This window comes from Delphinus delphis, chromosome 20, assembly GCF_949987515.2.
Source record: "Delphinus delphis chromosome 20, mDelDel1.2, whole genome shotgun sequence".
In the NCBI taxonomy this organism is placed as follows: Eukaryota; Metazoa; Chordata; class Mammalia; order Artiodactyla; family Delphinidae; genus Delphinus; species Delphinus delphis.
Window position 1 is genome coordinate 21,086,965 of NC_082702.1, and position 20,186 is coordinate 21,107,150.

General features: G+C 41.1%; 1 protein-coding gene across 1 annotated transcript; it reads left to right on the forward strand.

Annotated features, from left to right (window-relative positions):
* Window positions 1-14,245: 14,245 nt before the first annotated feature.
* Window positions 14,246-19,228, forward strand: UQCRFS1 (ubiquinol-cytochrome c reductase, Rieske iron-sulfur polypeptide 1). Its single transcript, XM_060000024.1, has 2 exons — window positions 14,246-14,509; window positions 18,340-19,228. Exons 1-2 carry the CDS (start codon window positions 14,296-14,298, stop codon window positions 18,948-18,950), a joined length of 825 nt encoding a protein of 274 aa, XP_059856007.1. The 5' UTR covers window positions 14,246-14,295; the 3' UTR covers window positions 18,951-19,228.
* Window positions 19,229-20,186: the final 958 nt, after the last annotated feature.

Consider the following 20,186-nt stretch of genomic DNA (forward strand, 5'->3'; position numbering starts at 1 on the left):
GCTGTTTATATATTTTGGAGATTAATCCTTTGTCCGTTGATTCGTTTGCTAATATTTTCTCCCATTGTGAGGGTTGTCTTTTCGTCTTGCTTATGGCTTCCTTTGCTGTGCAAAAGCTTTGAAGTTTCGGTAGGTCCCATTTGTTTATATTTGTTTTTATTTCCATTACTCTAGGAGGTGGATCAAAAAAGATCTTGCTGTGATTTATGTCAAAGAGTGTTCTTCCTATGTTTTCCTTTAAGAATTTTATAGTGCCCGCTCTTACATTTAGGTCTCGAATCCATTTTGAGTTTATTTTTGTGTATGGTGTTAGGGAGTGTTCTAATTTCATTCTTTTACATGTAGCTGTCCAGTTTTCCCAGCACAACTTATTGAAGGACTGTCTTTTCTCCATTGTATATCTTTGCCTCCTTTGTCATAGATTAGTTGACCATAGGTGTGTGGGTTTATCTCTCGGCTTTCTATCTTATTCCATTGATCCATGTTTCTGTTTTTTGCCAGTACCATACTGTCTTGATTACTGTAGCTTTGTAGTAAAGTCTGAAGTCAGGGAGTCTGATTCCTCCAGCTCCGTTTTTTCCCTCAAGACTGCTTTGGCTATTTGGGGTCTTTTGTGTCTCCATACAAACTTTTTTTTTGCGGTATGTGGGCCTCTCACTGTTATGGCCTCTCCCGTTGCGGAGCACAGGCTCCGGACGCGCAGGCTCAGTGGCCATGGCTCACGGGCCCAGCTGCTCCGTGGCATGTGGGATCTTCCCAGACCGGGGCACGGACCCGTGTCCCCTGCATCGGCAGGTGGACTCTCAACCACTGCGCCACCAGGGAAGCCCTCCATACAAATTTTAAGATGATTTGTTCTAGTTCCATAAAAAATGCCATTGGTAATTTGATAGAGATTGCATTGAATCTGTAGATTGCTCTGGGTAGTACAGTCATTTTCACAATATTGATTCTTCCAATCCAAGAACATGGTATATCTCTCCATCTGTTGGTATCATCTTTAATTTCTTTCATCAGTGTCTTATAGTTTTCTGCATACAGGTCTTTTGTTTCCCTAGGTAGGTTTATTCCTAGGTATTTTATTCTTTTTGTTGGAATGGTAAATGGGAGTGTTTCCATAATTTCTCTTTCCAATGTTTCATCATTAGTGTATAGGAATGCAAGAGATTTCTGTGCATTAATTTTGTATCCTGCAACTTTGCCAAATTCATTGATTAGCTCTAGTAGTTTTCTGGTGGCACTTTTAGGATTCTCTATGTATAGTATCATGTCATCTGCAAACAGTGACAGTTTTACTTCTTCTTTTCCAATTTGTATTCCTTTTATTTCTTTTTCTTCTCTGATTGCCATGGCTGGGGCTTCCAAAACTATGTTGAATAATAGTGGTGAGAGTGGACATCCTTGTCTCATTCCTGATCTTAGAGGATATGCGTTCAGTTTTTCACCATTGAGAATGATGTTTGCTGTGGGTTTGTCATATATGGCCTTTATTATGTTGAGGTAGGTTCCCTCTATGCCCACTTTCTGGAGAGTTTTTACCATAAATGGGTGTTGAATTTTGTCAAAAGCTTTTTCTGCATCTATTGAGATGCTCATATGATTTTTATTCTTCAATTTGTTAATATGGTGTATCACATTGATTGATTTGAGTATATTGAAGAATCCTTGCATCCCTGGAATAAATCCCACTTGATCATGGTGTATGATCCTTTTAGTGTGTTGTTGGATTCTGTTTGCTAGTATTTTGTTGAGGATTTTTGCATCTACATTCATCAGTGATATTGGTCTGTAATTTTCTGTTTTTTTAGTATCTTTGTCTGGTTTTGGTATCAGGGTGATGGTGGCCTCATAGAATGAGTTTGGGAGTGTTCCTTCCTCCCCAATTTTTGGGAAGAGTTTGAGAAGGATGGGTGTTAGCTCTTCTCTGAATGTTTGATAGAATTCATCTGTGAAGCCGTCTGGTCCTGGGCTTTTCTTTGTTGGAAAATTTTTAATCACAGTTTCAATTTCATTACTTGTGATTGGTCCCTTCATATTTTCTGTTTCTTCCTGGTTCAGTCTTGGAAGGTTATACCTCTTTAAGAATTTGTCCATTTCTTCCAGGTTGTCCATTTTATTGGCATAGAGTTGCTTGTAGTAGTCCCTTAGGATGCTATGTATTTCTGCAGTGTCTGTTGTAACTTCTCCTTTTTCATTTCTAATTTTATTGAATTGAGTCCTCTCCCTCTTTTTCTTGATGAGTTTGGCTAATGGTTTATCACTTTTGTTTATCTTCTCAAAGAACCAGGTTTTAGTTTTATTAATCTTTGCTAGTGTTTTCTTTGCCCCTATTTCATTTACTTCTGCTCTGATCTTTATGACTTCTTTCCTTCTGCTAACTTTGGGGTTTGTTTGTTCTTCTTTCTCTAGTTCCTTTAGGTGTAAGGTTAGATTGCTTACTTGAGATTTTTCTTGTTTCTTGAGGTAGGCTTGTATAGCTATAAACTTCCCTCTTAGAACTGCTTTTGCTGCATCCCATAGGTTTTGGATCATCGTGTTTTCATTGTCATTTGTCTCTAGGCATTTTTTGATTTCCTCTTTGATTTCTTCAGTGATTTCTTGGTTATTTAGTAACATATTGTTTAGCCTGCATGTGTTTGTGTTTTTTACGTTTTTTTCCCCTGTAATTCATTTCTAATCTCATAGCGTTGTGGTCAAAAAAGATGCTTGATATGATTTCAATTTTCTTAAATTTACTGAGGCTTGATTTGTGACCCAAGATGTGATCTATCCTGGAGAATGTTCCATGTGCACTTGAGAAGAAAGTGTAATCTGCTGTTTTTGGATGGAATGTCCTATAAATATCAATTAAATCTATCTGGTCTGTTGTGTCATTTAAAGCTTCTGTTTCCTTGTTTGTTTTCAATTTGGATAAATCTGTCCATGGGCATAAGTGAGGTGTTAAAGTCCCCCACTATTATTGTGTTACTGTCAATTTCCTCTTTTATAGCTATTAGCAGTTGCCTTATGTATTGAGGTGCTCCTATGTTGGGTGCATATATAATTGTTATATCTTCTTCTTGGATTGACCCTTGATCATTATGTAGTGTCCTTCCTTGTCTCTTGTAACATTCTTTAAAGTCTATTTTATCTGACATGAGTATAGCTACTCCAGCTTTCTTTTGATTTCCATTTGCATGGAATATCTTTTTCCATCGCTTCACTTTCAGTCTGTATGTGTCCCTAGGTCTGAAGTGGGTCTCTTGTAGACAGTATATATATGGGTCTTGTTTTTGTGTCCATTCAGCAAGCCTGTGTCTTTTGATTGGAGCATTTAATCTGTTCATGTTTAAGGTAATTATCGATATGTATGTTCCTATGACCATTTTCTTAATTGTTTTGGGTTTGTTTTTGTAGGTCCTTTTCTTCTCTGTTGTTTCCCACTCAGAGAAGTTCCTTTATCATTTGTTGTAGAGCTGGTTTGGTGGTGCTGAATTCTCTTAGCTTTTGCTTGTCTGTAAAGCTTTTGATTTCTCCAACGAATCTGAATGAGATCCTTGCCGGGTAGAGTAATCTTGGTTGCAGGTTCTTCCCTTTCATCACTTTAAGTATATCATGCCACTCCTTTCTGGCTTGTAGAGTTTCTGCTGAGAAATCAGCTGTTAACCTTATGGGAGTTCCCTTGTATGTTATTTGTCATTTTTCCCTTGCTGCTTTCAATAATCTTTCTTTGTCTTTAATTTTGCCAATTTGATTACTATGTGTCTCAGCATGTTTCTCCTTGGGTTTATCCTGTATGGGACTTGCTGCACTTCCTGGACTTGGGTGGCTATTTCCTTTCCCATGTTAGGGAAGTTTTCAACTATAATCTCTTCAAATACTTTCTGTGGTCCTTTCTCTCTCTCTTCTCTTTCTGGGACCCCTATAATGCAAATGTTGTTGCAGTTTTAATGTTGTCCCAGAGGTCTCTTAGGCTGTCTTCATTTCTTTTCATTCTTTTTTCTTTATTCTGTTCTGCAGCAGTGAATTCCACCATTCTGTCTTCCAGGTCACTTATCCGTTCTTCTGCCTCAGTTATTCTGCTATTGATTCCTTCTAGTGTAGTTTTCATTTTAGTTATTGTATTGTTCATCTCTGTTTGTTTGTTCTTTAATTCTTCTAGGTCTTTGTTAAACATTTCTTGCATCTTCTCGATCTTTGCCTCCATTGTTTTTCCAAGGTCCTGGATCATCATCACTATCATTATTCTGAATCCTTTTTCTGGAAGGTTGCCTATCTCCATTTCATTTAGTTGTTTTTCTGGGGTTCTATCTTTTTCCTTCATCTGGTACATAGCCCTCTGCCTTTTCATCTTGTCTATCTTTCTGTGAATGTGGTTTTTGTTCCACAGGCTGTAGGATTGTAGTTCTTCTTGCTTCTGCTCTCTGCCCTCTGGTGGATAAGGCTATCTAAGAGGATTGATGGGAGGGACTGGTGGTGGGTAGAGCTGACTGTTGCTCTGGTGGGCAGAGCTCAGTAAAACTTTAATCCACTTGACTGTTGATAGGTGGGGCTGGGTTCCCTCCCTGTTGGTTGTTTGGCCTGAGGCAACCCAACACTGGAGCCTACCTGGGCTCTTTGGTGGGGCTAATGACAGACTCTGGGAGGGCTCATGCCAAGGATTACTTCCCAGAACTTCTGCTGCCAGTGTCCTTGTCCCCACGGTGAGCCACAGCCCCACCCCCCCACCACCTCTGCAAGAGACCCTCCAACAGTAGCAGGTAGGTCTGGTCCAGTCTCCCCTGGGGTAACTGCTCCTTCCCCTGGATCCCAATGCGCACACTACTTTGTGTGTGCCCTCCAAGAGTGGAGTCTCTGTTTCCTCCAGTATTGTCGAAGTCCTGCAATCAATTCCCACTTGTCTTAAAGGTCTGATTCTCTAGGAATTCCTCCTCCCGTTGCCAGACCCCCAGGTTGGGAAGCCTGACATGGGGCTCAGAACCTTCACTCCAGTGGGTGGACTTCTGTGGTATAAGTGTTCTCCAGTCTGTGAGTCATCCACCCAGCAGTTATGGGATTTGATTTTACTGTGATTGCACCCCTCCTACCATCTCATTGTGGCTTCTCCTTTGTCTTTGGATGTGGGATATCTTTTTTGGTGAGTTCCAGTGTCTTCCTGTTGATGATTGTCCAGCAGCTAGTTGTGATTCTGGTGTTCTCACAAGAGGGAGTGAGAGCACGTCCTTCTACTCTGCCATCTTGGTTCCTCCAGCCCTGCCTTATTCTTATATACACTTTGCTTTTCAGAATTCCTGGGAATTGAGAAGCTTCCCAAACATTTATGTTCCCAAGCCCATGGCTATTCCTCTGCCCCTCTCAGTTTACAAAAATAACACCTCTGCCCCTCTCAGTTTACAAAAATAACAACATTTATTATGTTCCTGCTGTGTACCAAATAGTAAGTACTTTAGTGCATTTTCTTTTAATCCTCACAGCAATCTCATTTTTATCCTCATTTTATAGCTGAAGAACTTTTAAAAATTTATTTATTTATTTTATTTTTGGCTGTGTTGGGTCTTAGTTGTGGCATGCGGGCTTCTCTCTAGTTGTGGTGTGCAGGTTTTTTCTCTCTAGTTGTGGTGCGCATGCTCCAGGACACATGGGCTCTGTAGTTTGCGGCCCACAGGCTCTCCAGTTGAGGTGCACAGGCTCAGTAGTTGTGGCGCGTGGGCTTAGTTGCCCCGTGGCAAGTGGGATCTTAGTTTCCCGGCCAGGGATTAATCCCGCATCCCCTGCATTGCAAGGCAGATTCTTTACACTGGACCACCAGGGAAATCCCTGTAGCTGAGGAATTCGAAGCTCAGTGCTGCCTAAAGTCACACAGCAATGGGGGCAGAGGTGGTATGTAAACCAGGTTGAGTGCCCCCAGAGCCTATCAAGATGTAGTGTTCAAGGAAAGAGAGGTGAAGCCTGAAAGATAATAGCCTCTTCAGTTAAAAAACAAACAAACAAACAAAGAAAAAACAACTCCAAAGTAGAATTCAGATTGGTCTACATAGATTCAACTTCCTGCCTGCCACTCCTGGATTCTAGCTTCCATCTTCTAGGAGAGGACAGATATTCAACCACAGAGTTACCCTTCTCCCTGCTGCAACACTGGACTGGAACCCAGAACAAATAAATGGCTTTTACTTATCACTGAAATGCCTTTGGAAAAGTGATGTCATCAAAATGGCAACACAGGAGACTCAGTCTCTATCCCCCTACCAAAGATCAGCAATTAGATCATGATCTGCAAACTAATACAGCTCTGGGAGAGCTCCAGAGTCCATGTGAGAAACTTTAGCAAGACAGTGGAACAAAAACCTGAGAAGAACCTCACAAGAAAAGAAGAAAGAAAGCTTCGTTTTACCTACATCAACCCATCCCTCAAGCCAACACTGCTCAGTGCCAAGAGGGGACATCCCACCTAGAAAGAATTCTTTCTAGGAAAGGAAGGGCAGGGTGAACCACTAGCTTCCTCAGTCTTTTGGGAGCACTGCAAAAAGGTCCTGCTTCAGTTTTACCACACTCAGACTGGCAAAGTGGAAAAATCAAAGATGGTTAGGAATAGGGAAGAAAAGTAGGGGGTACCAGTATCAGCCATGCAGCAGAAGTGATCATGGTTCATAGTGACCTGCTGTGCAGACAACCCCAGCAGATTTCACCACTGAAGGAACAAATGGCCAGCACAGCTGCCATGGACGCCCTGCAGATTTCACCAGCTTTTGCCTCACATCTATTCACATTTGATGATGCCAGCTGCCTGAGTCTCCTCTCCCCCACTGAAGCCCAGGAACTGCACAGGCAGCCAGCTCAGGTCTCTGAGGCTTCACAAGTGCAAGATGCCAGCCCAGTGGCTGACCTCTACCACTGTGCATGTGCTTGGGGCAAGCCCCTCCAGCTGTGCACTGCACACCAGTGGCCTGATGCCCATCATCAGCCTCTCTGCAGTGTGCATGCGTAGGGGGAGACTATGCAGCCACAGAAGAGTGTGCTAACAGCCAGGGCCCTGGTAGCTGTCAATGAGCCCATACTTGGCTCTGGCCTTTCTGCCTGACTTGGGCCCCATCACTATGTGTGTATCTGCAACTGACCCCTGCCACTATGGAGGTACCTAAAGCTGGCCACTGCAGACCAGTGTGTGCACACCACTGGCTCTGGGCATCACCACTGCCTGCCAAGGTGCCTAGCTACTAGACCTGGAGGATCCAGGTCTAGCTACTAGACTGAGGAGGACCCCAACAGCCTTTGCAGCCACTGTGACCCCCCACAGTGTTCACCAAGGACCACACAGTTGTTGATGCTTTTGGACCCCTGAGTCAAAGAGACAAGACACACCTCCAGATCCAGTGCTATCACATGCCCCCACAGTTGATGCCCTGCACCACTAGACCCAGGGTCACAGCATGACCCAGTGTGCCTCACCCACAGATAAAAAAGACTTCCTGGGCTTCCCTGGTGGCGCATTGGTTGAGAGTCCGCCTGCCGATGCAGAGGATACGGGTTCATGCCCCGGTCCGGGAGGATCCCACATGCCGCGGAGCAGCTGGGCTCGTGAGCCATGGCTGCTGAGCCTGTGCGTCCGGAGCCTGTGCTCCGCAATGGGAGAGGCCACAACAGTGCAGGGCCCACGTACCGCAAAAAAATAAAAAATAAAAAAAAGGACTTCCTTTACTGAAGTCAAACTAGAAAGTCTGGAAGAGGGGACTGCTTCTACAAATGCACAGACACCTATGCAAGGCAACAGGGATCAAAAGTCAGGGAAACAACTCCACAAAGGAATATAGTAAACCTCCAGTAACTGGCCCCAAAGAAATGGAGATCCAGGAATTGCCCAACAAAGTATTCAATATAATTGTCTTACAGATGCCCAGAGAGCTACAAGAGAACATAAACAAACAATTTAGTGATATCAGGAAAACAATACCAGAATAAAATGAGAAGTTCAACAAAGAGATAGAAAACATAAAAAGGAACCAAACAAAAACTGTGTCGCTAAAGAATAAAATGACTGAAGAATTGAACAGAGAGCTTCAACAGCAGACTTGACCAAAAAGAAGAGTCAATGAGCTAGAAGACAGATCAATTGAAATTATCCAATCAGAGGAGAAAAAATTAAAAAGGGTGAAGGAATGAAGAAAGCCTATAGAACTATGGGACACCATAAAAAGGAACAATGTATGAGTCACTGGAGTCCCAAAAGGAGATGAGAGGGAGAAAGGGGTAGAAAGTTTACTTAAAGAAATAATGGCTGAGAACTTCCCAAATCTGGGGAGAGCTTTAGACTTCCAAATTCATGAAGCTAATACGTCAGCCCCAAAATCAATCCAAAATGATCTTCTCCAAAACACATAATAAAATTGTTTAAGATCAAAGACAAAGAGAGAATTTCAAAAGCAGCAAGAGAGAAAAAATTATCCATACATGGGAACTTCCATAAAGCTATTAGTGGATTTCTCAGCAGAAACCTTTCAGCCAGGAGAGAATGGGATGATATATTTAAAGTGCTGAAAGAAACTGCCAACCAAGAATAATATATTCAGCAAAGTTGTCCTTCAGAAATGAAGGTGAGATAAAGGCTTTCCCTGATAAACAAAAGATGAAGAAATTTATTCCCACTAGACCTGCCCTACAAGAAATGCTGAAAGGAGTTCTTCAAGCTGAAATGAAAGGATACTAACTTGTAATGTGAAAACATACAACACATTGGTAAAGGTAAGTATATAGTCAGAATATAGTCAGATTCAGAATACTCTAAACTGGGACTTCCCCAGTGGCACAGCGGTTAAGAACCTGCCTGCCAATGCAGGGGACATGGGTTTGATCCCTGGTCCGGGAAGATGCCACATGCTGCAGAGCAACTAAGCCCATGCACCACAACTACTGAGCCTGCACTCTAGAGCCTGTGAGCCATAACAACTGAAGCCCGTGCACCTAGAGCCTGTGCTCTGCAACAAGAGAAGCGACTGCAATGAGAAGCCCACGCACCACAACAAATAGTAGCCCCCACTCGCCACAACTAGAGAAAGCCTGTGTGCAGCAAGGAAGACCCATAACAGCCAAAAATAAATTAATTAATTAATTAATTAATTTAAAAAAATAACATAACCCCCCAATAAAGAACACTCTAAACTGTAATATGGTGGTTTGTTAAACACTTTCTACAAAAGTTAAAAAACAAAAGTATAAAAAAAGCCCAGCTATAGCTATAATAATTTGTTAATGGATACACAATATAAAAAGATGCAAATTGTGGCATCAAAAACATAAAAGGAAAGAGTAAAAGGGTAGAGCTTTTGTAGGCGATTGAAGTTAAATTGTTACAAGCATAAAATTGACTGTATTTTATAAATAAATAGGGCTTCCCTGGTGGCGCAGTGGTTGAGAGTCCTCCTGCCGATGCAGGGGACACGGGTTCGTGCCCCAGTCTGGGAAGATCCCACATGCCGCGGAGCGGCTAGGCCCGTGAGCCATGGCCGCTGAGCCTGCGCGTCTGGAGCCTGTGCTCCGCAACGGGAGACGCCACAACAGTGAGAGGCCCACGTACCACAAAAAAATAAAAATAAATAAATAAATAAAAAATAATAATAAATAAATATATATATATATATGCATGCCCCATGGTAACCACAAAGCAAAAACCACAGCAAATTCACACAAGATAAAGAGAAGGTAATTAAAACATAACACTACAGAAAATCATCAGTTCAAAAAGGAAGGCAGCAAGACAGAAGAAAGGAATAAGGGAACTATGAAACAGATAGAAAACAATTAATAAAATGATGTTAGTAAGTTCTTACCTATCAATAATTACTCAAAATGTAAATGGATTGAATTCCTCAATCAAAAGACATAGAGTGGCTGGATGGATTAACAACAACAACAACAAAAACAAGGTCCAAATATATGCTGCCCACTAGAGGCTCACTTCAGCTAAAAGGCACACATAGGCTCAAGCGAAGGGATGGAAAAAGATATTCCATGAAAATGGGAACCTAAAGAGAGAAGGTACCAACAAAATAGACTTTAAGCCAAAAATGGTAACAAGAGACAAAAAGGTCATTATATAATAATAAAGGGGTCAATTCATCAAGAAGATATAACAATCATAAATATATATGCAGCCAGCATCAGAGCAATGAAATATATTAAGCAAAACTAACAGATCTAAAGGGAGAGATAGACATAGTACAATAATAGTAGGGGAATTCAATACTTCTTTTTCAACAATGGATAGATTGAAAAACAGACAGAAAAACAACAAGGAGATGTTGGACTTGAACAAAACTTTAGACCAAAAGAACCTAACAGACATATATAGAACATTCCATCCAACAGCAGGAGAATATATATTCTTCTCAAGTGCACATGGAACATTCTTCAGCTTAGATCATATAAAAGGTCACTAAACAAGTCTTAGGAAATTTAAGACGACTGAAACAGAATTGAGAGCCAAGAAATAAACGCTTGCCTATACAGTCAACTAATATTTGACAAGGGAGTTGAGAATACTAAATGAGGGAAAGGATAGTGTCTTCAATATATGGTGTTGGGAAAACTGGATAACCACAGGGAGTAAAATGAAATTGGACTCCTATCTTAGACCACTCACAAAAATTAACTCAAAATGGGCTAAAGACTTAAACATAGAAACAAAACCCATAAAAGTCCTAGGAGAAAACATAGGGAAAATTTCCTTGACGTTGGTCTTGGCAACAATTTTTCAGCTATGACACTGAAGGCAACAAAAGCAAAATTAACAAGTGAGACTATGTCAAACTAAAAAGGTTTTGCATAGCAAAAACACCATCAACAAAATGAAAAGGCAACCATCAGAATGGGAGAAGACATTTGCAAATCATATATCTGATAGGGGATTAATATTCAAAATATATGAAGAACTCATACAACTAAAGAGTAATAAAATAAACAACCCAATTAAAAATGGGCAGAGGTTCTGAATAGACATTTTTTTCAAAGAAGACACACAAATGGTCAACAAGTACATGAAAACATGTTTGACATCACTAATAGGGAAATGCATATCAATGCTACAATGAGATGTCACAGTTAAAATGGCTGTCATCAAAAAGACAAGACGTAAGTGTTGGTGAAGATGTGGAGAAAAGGGAAACCTGTTCACTCTTGATGGGAATGTAAATTTGTGCAGCAACTATGGAAAACATCTATGGAGATTTGGCAATAAATAAAAAATAGAACTACCATATCATCCAGCAATCCCACTTCCGGGTATATATCGAAAAGAAATGAAAACTGTATCTTGAGTTTCTGTATAACACTGGAATGATCATGAACTGTATCATGTTCATCCAGCGTTATTCACACTAGTCAAGATATGGAAACAACCTAAGTTTCTGTCAATGGGTGAATGGATAAAGATGATGTGGTACAAATACACAATAGAATATTATTCAGCCATGAGAAAGAAGGAACTCCTACAATTTGGGACAACCTGGATAAACCTTGAAGGTGTGATCCTCAGTGAAATAATTCAGATAGAGAAAGACAAACACTGTATGATCTCACTTTATGTGGAATCTAAAAAAACAGAACTCATAGAAACAGAGTAGAGTGGTGGCTACCAGGGGCTAGGGATTTATGGAAATGGGGAGATGTTGGTCAAAGAGTACAGACTTCTAGTTATAGGATGAACCAGTTCTGGGGATCTAATGTACAGCATGATGATATAGTTAATAATAGCATATTATATACCTGAAAGTTGCTAAGAGAGTAGATCTTAAGTGTTCTTACCACAAAAGATATGGTAATAATTATATGAGGTGACTTAGATATTAGCTCACTATAGTGGTGGTAGTCATGTTGCAACATATAAGTGTATCAAATCAACAAGTTGTACTCCTTAAACTTACACATGTTATATGTCAATCATATCTCAATAAAACTAAAAAAAATATGATGTGTCTTTGGGTAAGTCATTTGTCTTCTCTGAATCTCAGTTTCTTCATCTAAAAAATTTAAAGAGTTATTTTTATTATTATTATGGACATTTACATAGCACTTGCCAGGCACAGTTTCTACTCACTTTATATATATTAATCCATCTAATCCTTAAAATAACCCTTTGGGGGATAGATACTATTATTATTCTCATTTTATAGAAGAACTGAGGCATACACAGAGGTTATATATAAATCATCTTAGGATATAGCTTGTGAATAGCAGAACTGGGATTGAACCCTGAGAGTCTAGTGATAACAATTCCTACTCCGCTCACCTTATGAAGCTCCTTCCTTTTTTCACCATTCATCCTTCACTTACTCTTACACACCTCAGAGGGATATTGTGATATTAAGTGTGTTATTTTATGTAAAGCACTCCAACTATGCATGGCGTGTACTAGCTTCTCTGGGAGGGTCTGCTTTTATCATTCGGGTTGTTGCTGGGGTGAACCCAGTGCCCGCCCTGTGGCTAGCCGAGCCAGGGTGGCCCCTGAGGAGGCCAGTTCCAATCTTGAGAGTACAACACAGTCCCTGGGGCAATAAGCAAGGCCAAGACCTAGGCCCTGAGGAGGGTCCAGGCAGAAGTGGTCAGTGTGCTGTGGACCTAGAGAGGAATATCATTGAGTCATCAGGAATCAAATGAAGGCTTCTCAGAGTAGGTAGATGATATGTCAGATAAAAACAATACCAGCAAACCCTCACCCGGAGCTTAGTATGTACAAGGCCCCTTGGGTGCTTTATACATGTTAATACATTTATTCCTCACAGACGGTATCATCACCATCTCCATTTTAGGTGAGGAAACTGAGGCATGGAGGGGTTAGGAAACTTGCCTAGGTCACAGAGCCCATGCAAGCACACAGAGAAACTTCATTGGTTCATACACCCACCACCATCACAACCCTGCCAAATCTGTGCACTGCTTGTATTACTATTTACTTAATATTTAAATTAACTCACTTTTTTTTTTTTTTTTTTGTGGTACGCGGGCCTCTCGCTGTTGTGGCCTCTCCAGTTGTGAAGCACAGGCTCCGGATGCGCAGGCTCAGCGGCCATGGCTCACGGGCCCAGGTGCGCGGCATGTGGGATCTTCCCAGACCGGGGCACGAGCCCGCGTCCCCTGCATTGGCAGGCAGACTCTCAACTACTGCGCCACCAGGGAAGCCCAAATTAACTCACTTTTGACTAAATAAATGTAAAAAAAACTTTATCTCACTACAGTCTTTGGAAAATCAGTATGGTTAGAAAATGTATACCACGAAAATAAACTATTATTAAATCCTCTCTAGATTCAACTACCTAACGGCTTTGAATTTAAGACCTATTCTGTTAAAGGAGAGATTTAGTAAGTCTTGAGAAGAATTAAAGATATACTAACACCAAACTGGGACTTTCTCATTGGTGTAATCAGAAGAATTTAAAGAGAAGTAAAAAGGGAATAACATTCTCACCATGTGATAGAAACTGATTTAGGGATGTATCTCTGCATTCCCTGAAATCTCACTTAGGGAAACTGTGACAATAGGTAAGAGCACAGACTAAGAAGACAGATTTCCCCACTTTAGAGCTTACTGGGTTATCCTGTCCTGGGCACATAATTCCTCTAAACCTCTGTTTCCTCACTGGTAAAATAGTAGCTATAGGGATCTTGATTATAAATGAAAGAATGAAGGTAAAGCACAAAATCTTATACATAGTAAACGCTTAATAAACATAAGCCACCATCATCATCATCATTATTAAGCTTTGCACATAAGTCTCTGGACTTTTAAAAATGCTTTTAAGGTTTTAGTTAGATAACGATAATAATCATTATAGTAAACACAGAGTAATTACTACATATTAAGTTCTGCTCTGGGTTTTCTATGTATACCCAACCATATTTTACACATATGGTTGGGTATATATATAAACATTTGCAAACATGTTAAGAATTATTATTATCCCTATTTAAACTATTATGATAACTTATTTTTATCCCTAGGTTCCCATAAATGAGACTTTTGCCCCCAACGGACGCAAAATCGATCCATGGGACATTCCTGGGGGCCTCCATTGCCCCCTTTCTTGGGGCAGATCCCTGAATTGAGGCCGCTAGACACCCGGGGCTAACACAGGTGGCCGCACGGCCTCCTACCTGCCGGTCTCGCATCGCCTCTGACTCTGCGGCACTGCAGGCTCGCCCCGCCCTGTGTGGGGGCGGGGCTCCTCTTCTGCCTGCGCGCTGACGTCACGGGTCCCGCGCCTTTCGCGCCTGCGCCGCGGGAGGTTGGTCGTCCCTGTGACCGGCTTATCTTTTGGAGCTGCCGTCGCCATGTTTTCGGTCGCCGTTCGCTCGGGCCCTTTTGCGCCCGTCCTGTCGGCCACGTCCCGCGGCGTGGCGGGCGCGCTGCGGCCCTTGGTGCAGGCCGCGGTGCCCGCCACTTCGGAGTCGCCAATACTGGATGTGAAGCGGTCCTTTCTGTGCCGGGAGTCGCTGAGTGGCCAGGCCGCGGCCCGGCCTTTGGTCGCTTCCGTGGGCCTCAATGGTGAGCCGGGCTGAGGGGAACGACCGGGGATTGAGGGGTCCCTCTTTTCTTGCTCCCTCCGGCCCTGGACCCAGGGAGCAGCCGAGAAGGGCGGGGGGTCTGCCGGAAGATGGAGCGGAGCCCTGTTTGTGGATGGGGTTGCCTGCCTGGGTGGGTCGACCTTGGGCAGGCCTCTGTACCTCCGCGAGCCTCGGTGTCCTTACCTATGCGGGGTCGCTGCTCCGTTGGGCGGTCTCAGGTGACCTCCATCTCTGACATTCTGGGCCTCTGTGGCTGTGTATAGGCTTCCCAACCACAGGCTAATTTTTCTACTTCGTCGGTTAAGTTCAAGAACTATGGAGCCCGACTCCTTCTAGCGAAGTCTGACAAGAGATTTTGCTGCTTACAGGTCGTTTGCCTTTGGGCAAATTCCTAAACGTGTTCCCTCACCAGTGAAATGGATTATTATACCAATTTCGTAGGTTATATCGTAAGGTTCAGATGGAAAAAGTATACGTTAAGCCATTAACACATTCTGGGGGCACTTTATAAATTCTCAAAAAATAGGAATTGCTTTTAATATTTGAAAAGTTGTCCCGCTCGCTACCTCCCATCCTTTAGTGTCCTTCCGTGTCACCACCGCAGATCCGAAGAAAAAGAAACGAGCCGCAAGGTCGTTTATAGTGTAGACTATACTGCAGAGTATCAGCAGTGTTTTCAGGCACTGGGCCAAAGGGTTTTCACACCGTAATGAATTTCATTCTCAAGAAGAGCAGACGGCAGAGAGTGATGATACTCCCATTTTACAGATGAGAAAACGGACTACAAGATACACGTTGTGTACGTGATAGTGCGTGGATTTGAAAGACTGATTTAGCCATAAGCTCTCACCAGGAGTGTGTTTTACACCCTCTGTCAGCAGAGCCTAGTTTATCTTTGGTGCCTTGTTTTCTGTTTTTCTTTTTATGCTCTGTTTGGAGATCCTGAATTGGCAGCTTGTGAGCCAGGTGCCTGAGGTATGCCCAACTTGCATAGTTTTAAAAAACAGACTATTTCTGGCATCTCTGGAAATGTTGAAAGTTGGCAGCACTGGGCTTTAGTTCCATGTCTAGTGTGCTCTGCATTGGCTGCACCCTTGGTCGGAACAAGTGCTTTTCCAGTTCATCACAGCCCTCATCAGGTCTACTTGATTCATTGTGCTACCTGCCTGGCCTCATTGACAGTTGTATTGGTGACCTTTGCCCTACACCAGGTTGCCCCCACCTTCTTTATTCTGCCTTCATTCACCCTTTTCTCTTTACTTTAAATGGTCCTCCCACTCAGTTTTCCACATTTCCAAGTCTTACCCATCCTTTCAATCTCAACTCAGGATCAGGTCAATAAAAATTTACATTTGCTGATTCCTTTACATTTTATAGCACATAACACTTTCCACTCTGTATTGCAGTTATTGGTGATTCCTCTGACCTTGAGCTTCAGTGTGTAGAGAATATCTCCTTTATTTTTCTGTCTTCCACAATCTCAGGTTTTGCATATAGTTGGTGCAGAGTATTTGTGAATGAATAAAGTGGCAATTTTTTTTAGCAGGCACCAGTGGGTTTTAGAGAAGTTGCCCAAGCCAGTTCTTTGGACCTTGAGGTGAGAAACACTAAGGGAGGAGAAAATTTCAGTAACAAAGGTGAAAAGTGTCTTGGAATTTGTCAAATAGCTAAAGAGTTTCTTCTAAAAATCAGGGGCTTACCTGACTTCTCCAAGAAGTGGTAAAGTAGACCCGTAAGGCAAACCTCTTTTCTGCAATCATGCCTTCAACTTGAAGCTTAAATTCATATTAAAATCTCCTGTATAGATGGTTTGTGGAAAGATGGTTAGTAGAGGATGTGGGAAGGGGTGGTTGGGTCAGGAGAAGATCCCTGAGTTGGGACACATTAGAGCTCACCTTAAACAAAACAAAACAAATCAAAAAACCCTGTTTTGTTATAATGGCTTAAGTTTCCTCCATTTCTAGATGATGTTTCTATAAGTGTCTGATTTTATTTTAGTTTAGAGCTAAATCTAGCTAGGAATTTTGCTACTAAGTCACACCTAATACAATTTATATAGATTATTTAGAGAATGATTTTTGCAATATGGCAGTTTATGTTCTTGATGGTGGAGCTCAGTATAAAGTGTAACCTACTAGATAGAATGGGAATAGACAACTGGATTTCTTTTGCCACCAAATCTCTGGATGATAGTGACAAAGCCATTCTATTTAGTGTCCCTGTGACAAAGCCATTCTATTTAGCGTCCCTGTACATTTCCTTGTGTGGAAGGGTTGTAAATAGGGCTTTTAACGTAGAAGTATGAACTTTGGTTTCTTCATCTTTTAAGTATGATACACATCTTTCCTGTGTAATCCCAGACAGTGCTAAGGGAAAGTGATTAAGTAGGGTAATATGTGATATGTCACTTTGCCATAGTTGTGGATCTCAAGTAGTCACTACTTGTGTCCTGGTCCCCTACAGAAAATGCTGAGTTAGAAAAGTACATAGAGTGCTTTTGATAGGTTTCACCATTGTCTGTGAATAATTAACGGTTTCCATAAAATTACTGACCTTGAGAACCATGTGAAATGTATTATTGTAATGTTTGCTCAAGGAAGTATGTTAGGATGAGACAGCCTAGTAGGTCAAGTAGAATTGCAACTTATATGAAAATGCATTTTAAAAGTGCATATTTCTTTTGGAAACATTTTCTAAAAGTAAGGAATTTTTAGTGTCCCTTTTCTAAAAAGGAAACCTGTAGCAGATTTCCTTAAATGAGTATAGAGTTTACAAAGAGATTTACTTCCTAAAACATACTTAAAAGTGATACTGTAAGTTAATTTTTTGTCAGACAGTTAAAAATGGTATGGGATAGAAGGACATACCTGTTTTTTCAAAAAATAAACTGCTTGCATCCAGAATACTGCATAAACAGTAATTATTTGTTTATTTAATATTCATTTGTTGTAAACATCTGGCCTTTTTATGGCCTGCAGTGGTAGTGTCCCAGTTGAGAGATCCTCAGCAGTAAAAAAAGAAAGATAATGCCCCTACTCTTATAGATGTTTTGCCCTTCACTGAAGAGCCGGATACATGAAAAATTTGCTCTTTTTTTTTATATTAAATTGAAATAATTGGTTCTTTTGGAGATTTCATTTGATTTTGATAGCTCCGTATCCTGATAAGGATATCCTTTTCTGCCCATTGGTGGTTTTACTTGAATTTATACCCCAAAATCTAGAATAGAAATTAAGTTTTCTGCAACTAAAGTTATACTGTTTACAGAATGTTTATTATCTTATAATTAGTGTTTTATGAATTTTTAGCAGTTCTTTCAGAGAGCAGGTAGATAGGAAAATAAAGTTAGACATTTGGTTTAATAAGATGATCACACATCAATTTAATGAGTGGACTAGATGAGTTTTAGGGTCTCTTCTAATCCAGAAAATATGGGTGATACTTATGTCTTAGATTGAATTTTGGGGGACTTAAAATATTGCTGTTTACAGTGCTATTTAACTTTTTTAACTTGATACACTGAATTGTTATGAATTCTGAATCGCAGTGTTCAATCAAGAGGAACACAATTATACCTATTATCTAATGATTTCATACCAATATGATAGGTAGTGGTTGACTTCATTTTGTTTTCAGTATTTTATATGCTGGCATTGCCAACTTGACCATTTCTGAGACCAGTGAGTGCCATATTTCACATTTTTATAATTTGATTTTTGCTCGTGAATCCATAAAGGTCCATTATCTGATGTATACCCCTTTCAGAGTCCTTATCTAATTGTGTTTTTTAACCTTCTGTTTATCTTGCAGTCCCTGCTTCTGTTCGTTATTCCCATACGGACATCAAAGTGCCTGACTTCTCTGACTATCGTCGTGCTGAAGTGTTAGATAGTACAAAGTCTTCAAAAGAGAGCAGTGAGGCTAGAAGAGGTTTCTCCTATTTGATAACTGCAACAACTACTGTGGGTGTTGCGTATGCTGCCAAGAATGTCATCTCTCAGTTTGTTTCCAGCATGAGTGCTTCTGCTGATGTGTTGGCCATGTCGAAAATCGAAATCAAGTTATCCGATATTCCAGAGGGCAAGAACATGGCTTTCAAATGGAGAGGCAAACCCCTGTTTGTGCGCCATAGAACCAAGAAGGAAATTGACCAGGAATCTGCAGTTGAAGTGTCCCAGTTGAGGGACCCACAGCATGATTTAGAACGAGTAAAGAAACCTGAATGGGTTATCTTGATAGGTGTTTGCACTCATCTTGGTTGTGTACCCATTGCAAATGCAGGAGATTTTGGTGGTTATTACTGCCCTTGCCATGGGTCACACTATGATGCATCTGGCAGGATCAGGAAGGGGCCTGCACCTCTCAACCTAGAAGTTCCCTCATATGAGTTCACCAGTGATGATGTAGTAGTTGTTGGCTAGAGACCAGGACTCAAGTTATAGGCTTCTTTCAGTCTTCATGTCACCTCAGAAGAGTTATTTGCAAACAAACCTTCTGTACTTCGAATTAGTTGGTTTGAAATAGTTAAGAATTGCTAATGATGTGTTTGCAAACATGTGAAGTAAATTGAATTTAATGTTGAATACTTTCAAGCATTCACCTAATAAAGCCACTGTTAAACATTGTTATGCTCAAAGACTTCAAAGGTGCAGTGTCTTTGATAGTTGATTCTAATTAAAAATTACAGACCGGTGTACAAGATATTTGTGAAATCTATAATTGACTTTCTTGTTTATTTACCTTCTTTGTGTCAGGGACAGAGATTCTAGAGAGCTCATGGTTAGGATGAGGTAGAATTAGCTGGTTGTCTCCAAGACCTGGGAGATGTTTTTTGGCATTGGCAGAAACAATAGTATCCAAGTTTCCTTTATTTTGCACACCTGGCTATGTGTGGGATACCCCTCCACTCCCCCCTGTATGACGGGCCAAGAAATTTTATTCATCATTTATGGGAGTAACTTAGAATTCTTCAGTTTTAAGAGGCAGTGGCATAGGATATTATCTGAGGGAAGCTTTCCAAAAGGGGAGTGCTCCTCTGTTATTTCCTTCATCTGGTGTGGGTATTCATGTCTCCCAAAGCTCCTGCATCCATCCTATCAAGAGGAAGAAAGGGGGTAGTGCATCTGAAATTTAATACTATCTTTGTGTGAAAATGATCCTGCTGGTTTTGTTTCTTTGATGATGACATTTTGAGGTGTTTCTTCCAGTTGGATTTGCAGTCACCACTTTTCACTGTGAAGTGAGGGTGGGCGTAGGGAGACATACCAGAATTAACACCCTCTTCTTTCTGCCTCGTGCCTCCAGTTACACAGGTGAAACAAGACCAAGGTCTGATATTCTCCCTGGAAACTGGGAGTAGGCTTTACCCTTTGCTGAGAATCACAGCCATCTTGATATATTTGTCTTGTCTTTTCCATTTGGAGGTGCGTTAGTAAAGTACTTCCCTGGGTCCACCTTGTGATCACATGTGCATTTGTAAAATAGCAAATGAGATTCAGTGATTAGGTCTTCCATAAGGGAACTGGCCTTCCAGGGTTCTAGTCCTTAAAATCAGTAGCTAAGTGTATCAAAAAAGAAAAATGTCAGAGTTTCCAGGCTTATGAGCAGATACTAATCTTTGGTTCATTTACACCATTCTAGAAAGACAATTAGCAGGT

Bases quoted from the DNA above. Each gene is read 5' to 3' on its own strand.
- UQCRFS1 (XM_060000024.1), top strand. From the start codon at position 14,296: ATGTTTTCGGTCGCCGTTCGCTCGGGCCCTTTTGCGCCCGTCCTGTCG. The intron at 14,510-18,339 runs GTGAGCCGGGCT...TTTATCTTGCAG, and splicing joins CGCTTCCGTGGGCCTCAATG to TCCCTGCTTCTGTTCGTTAT.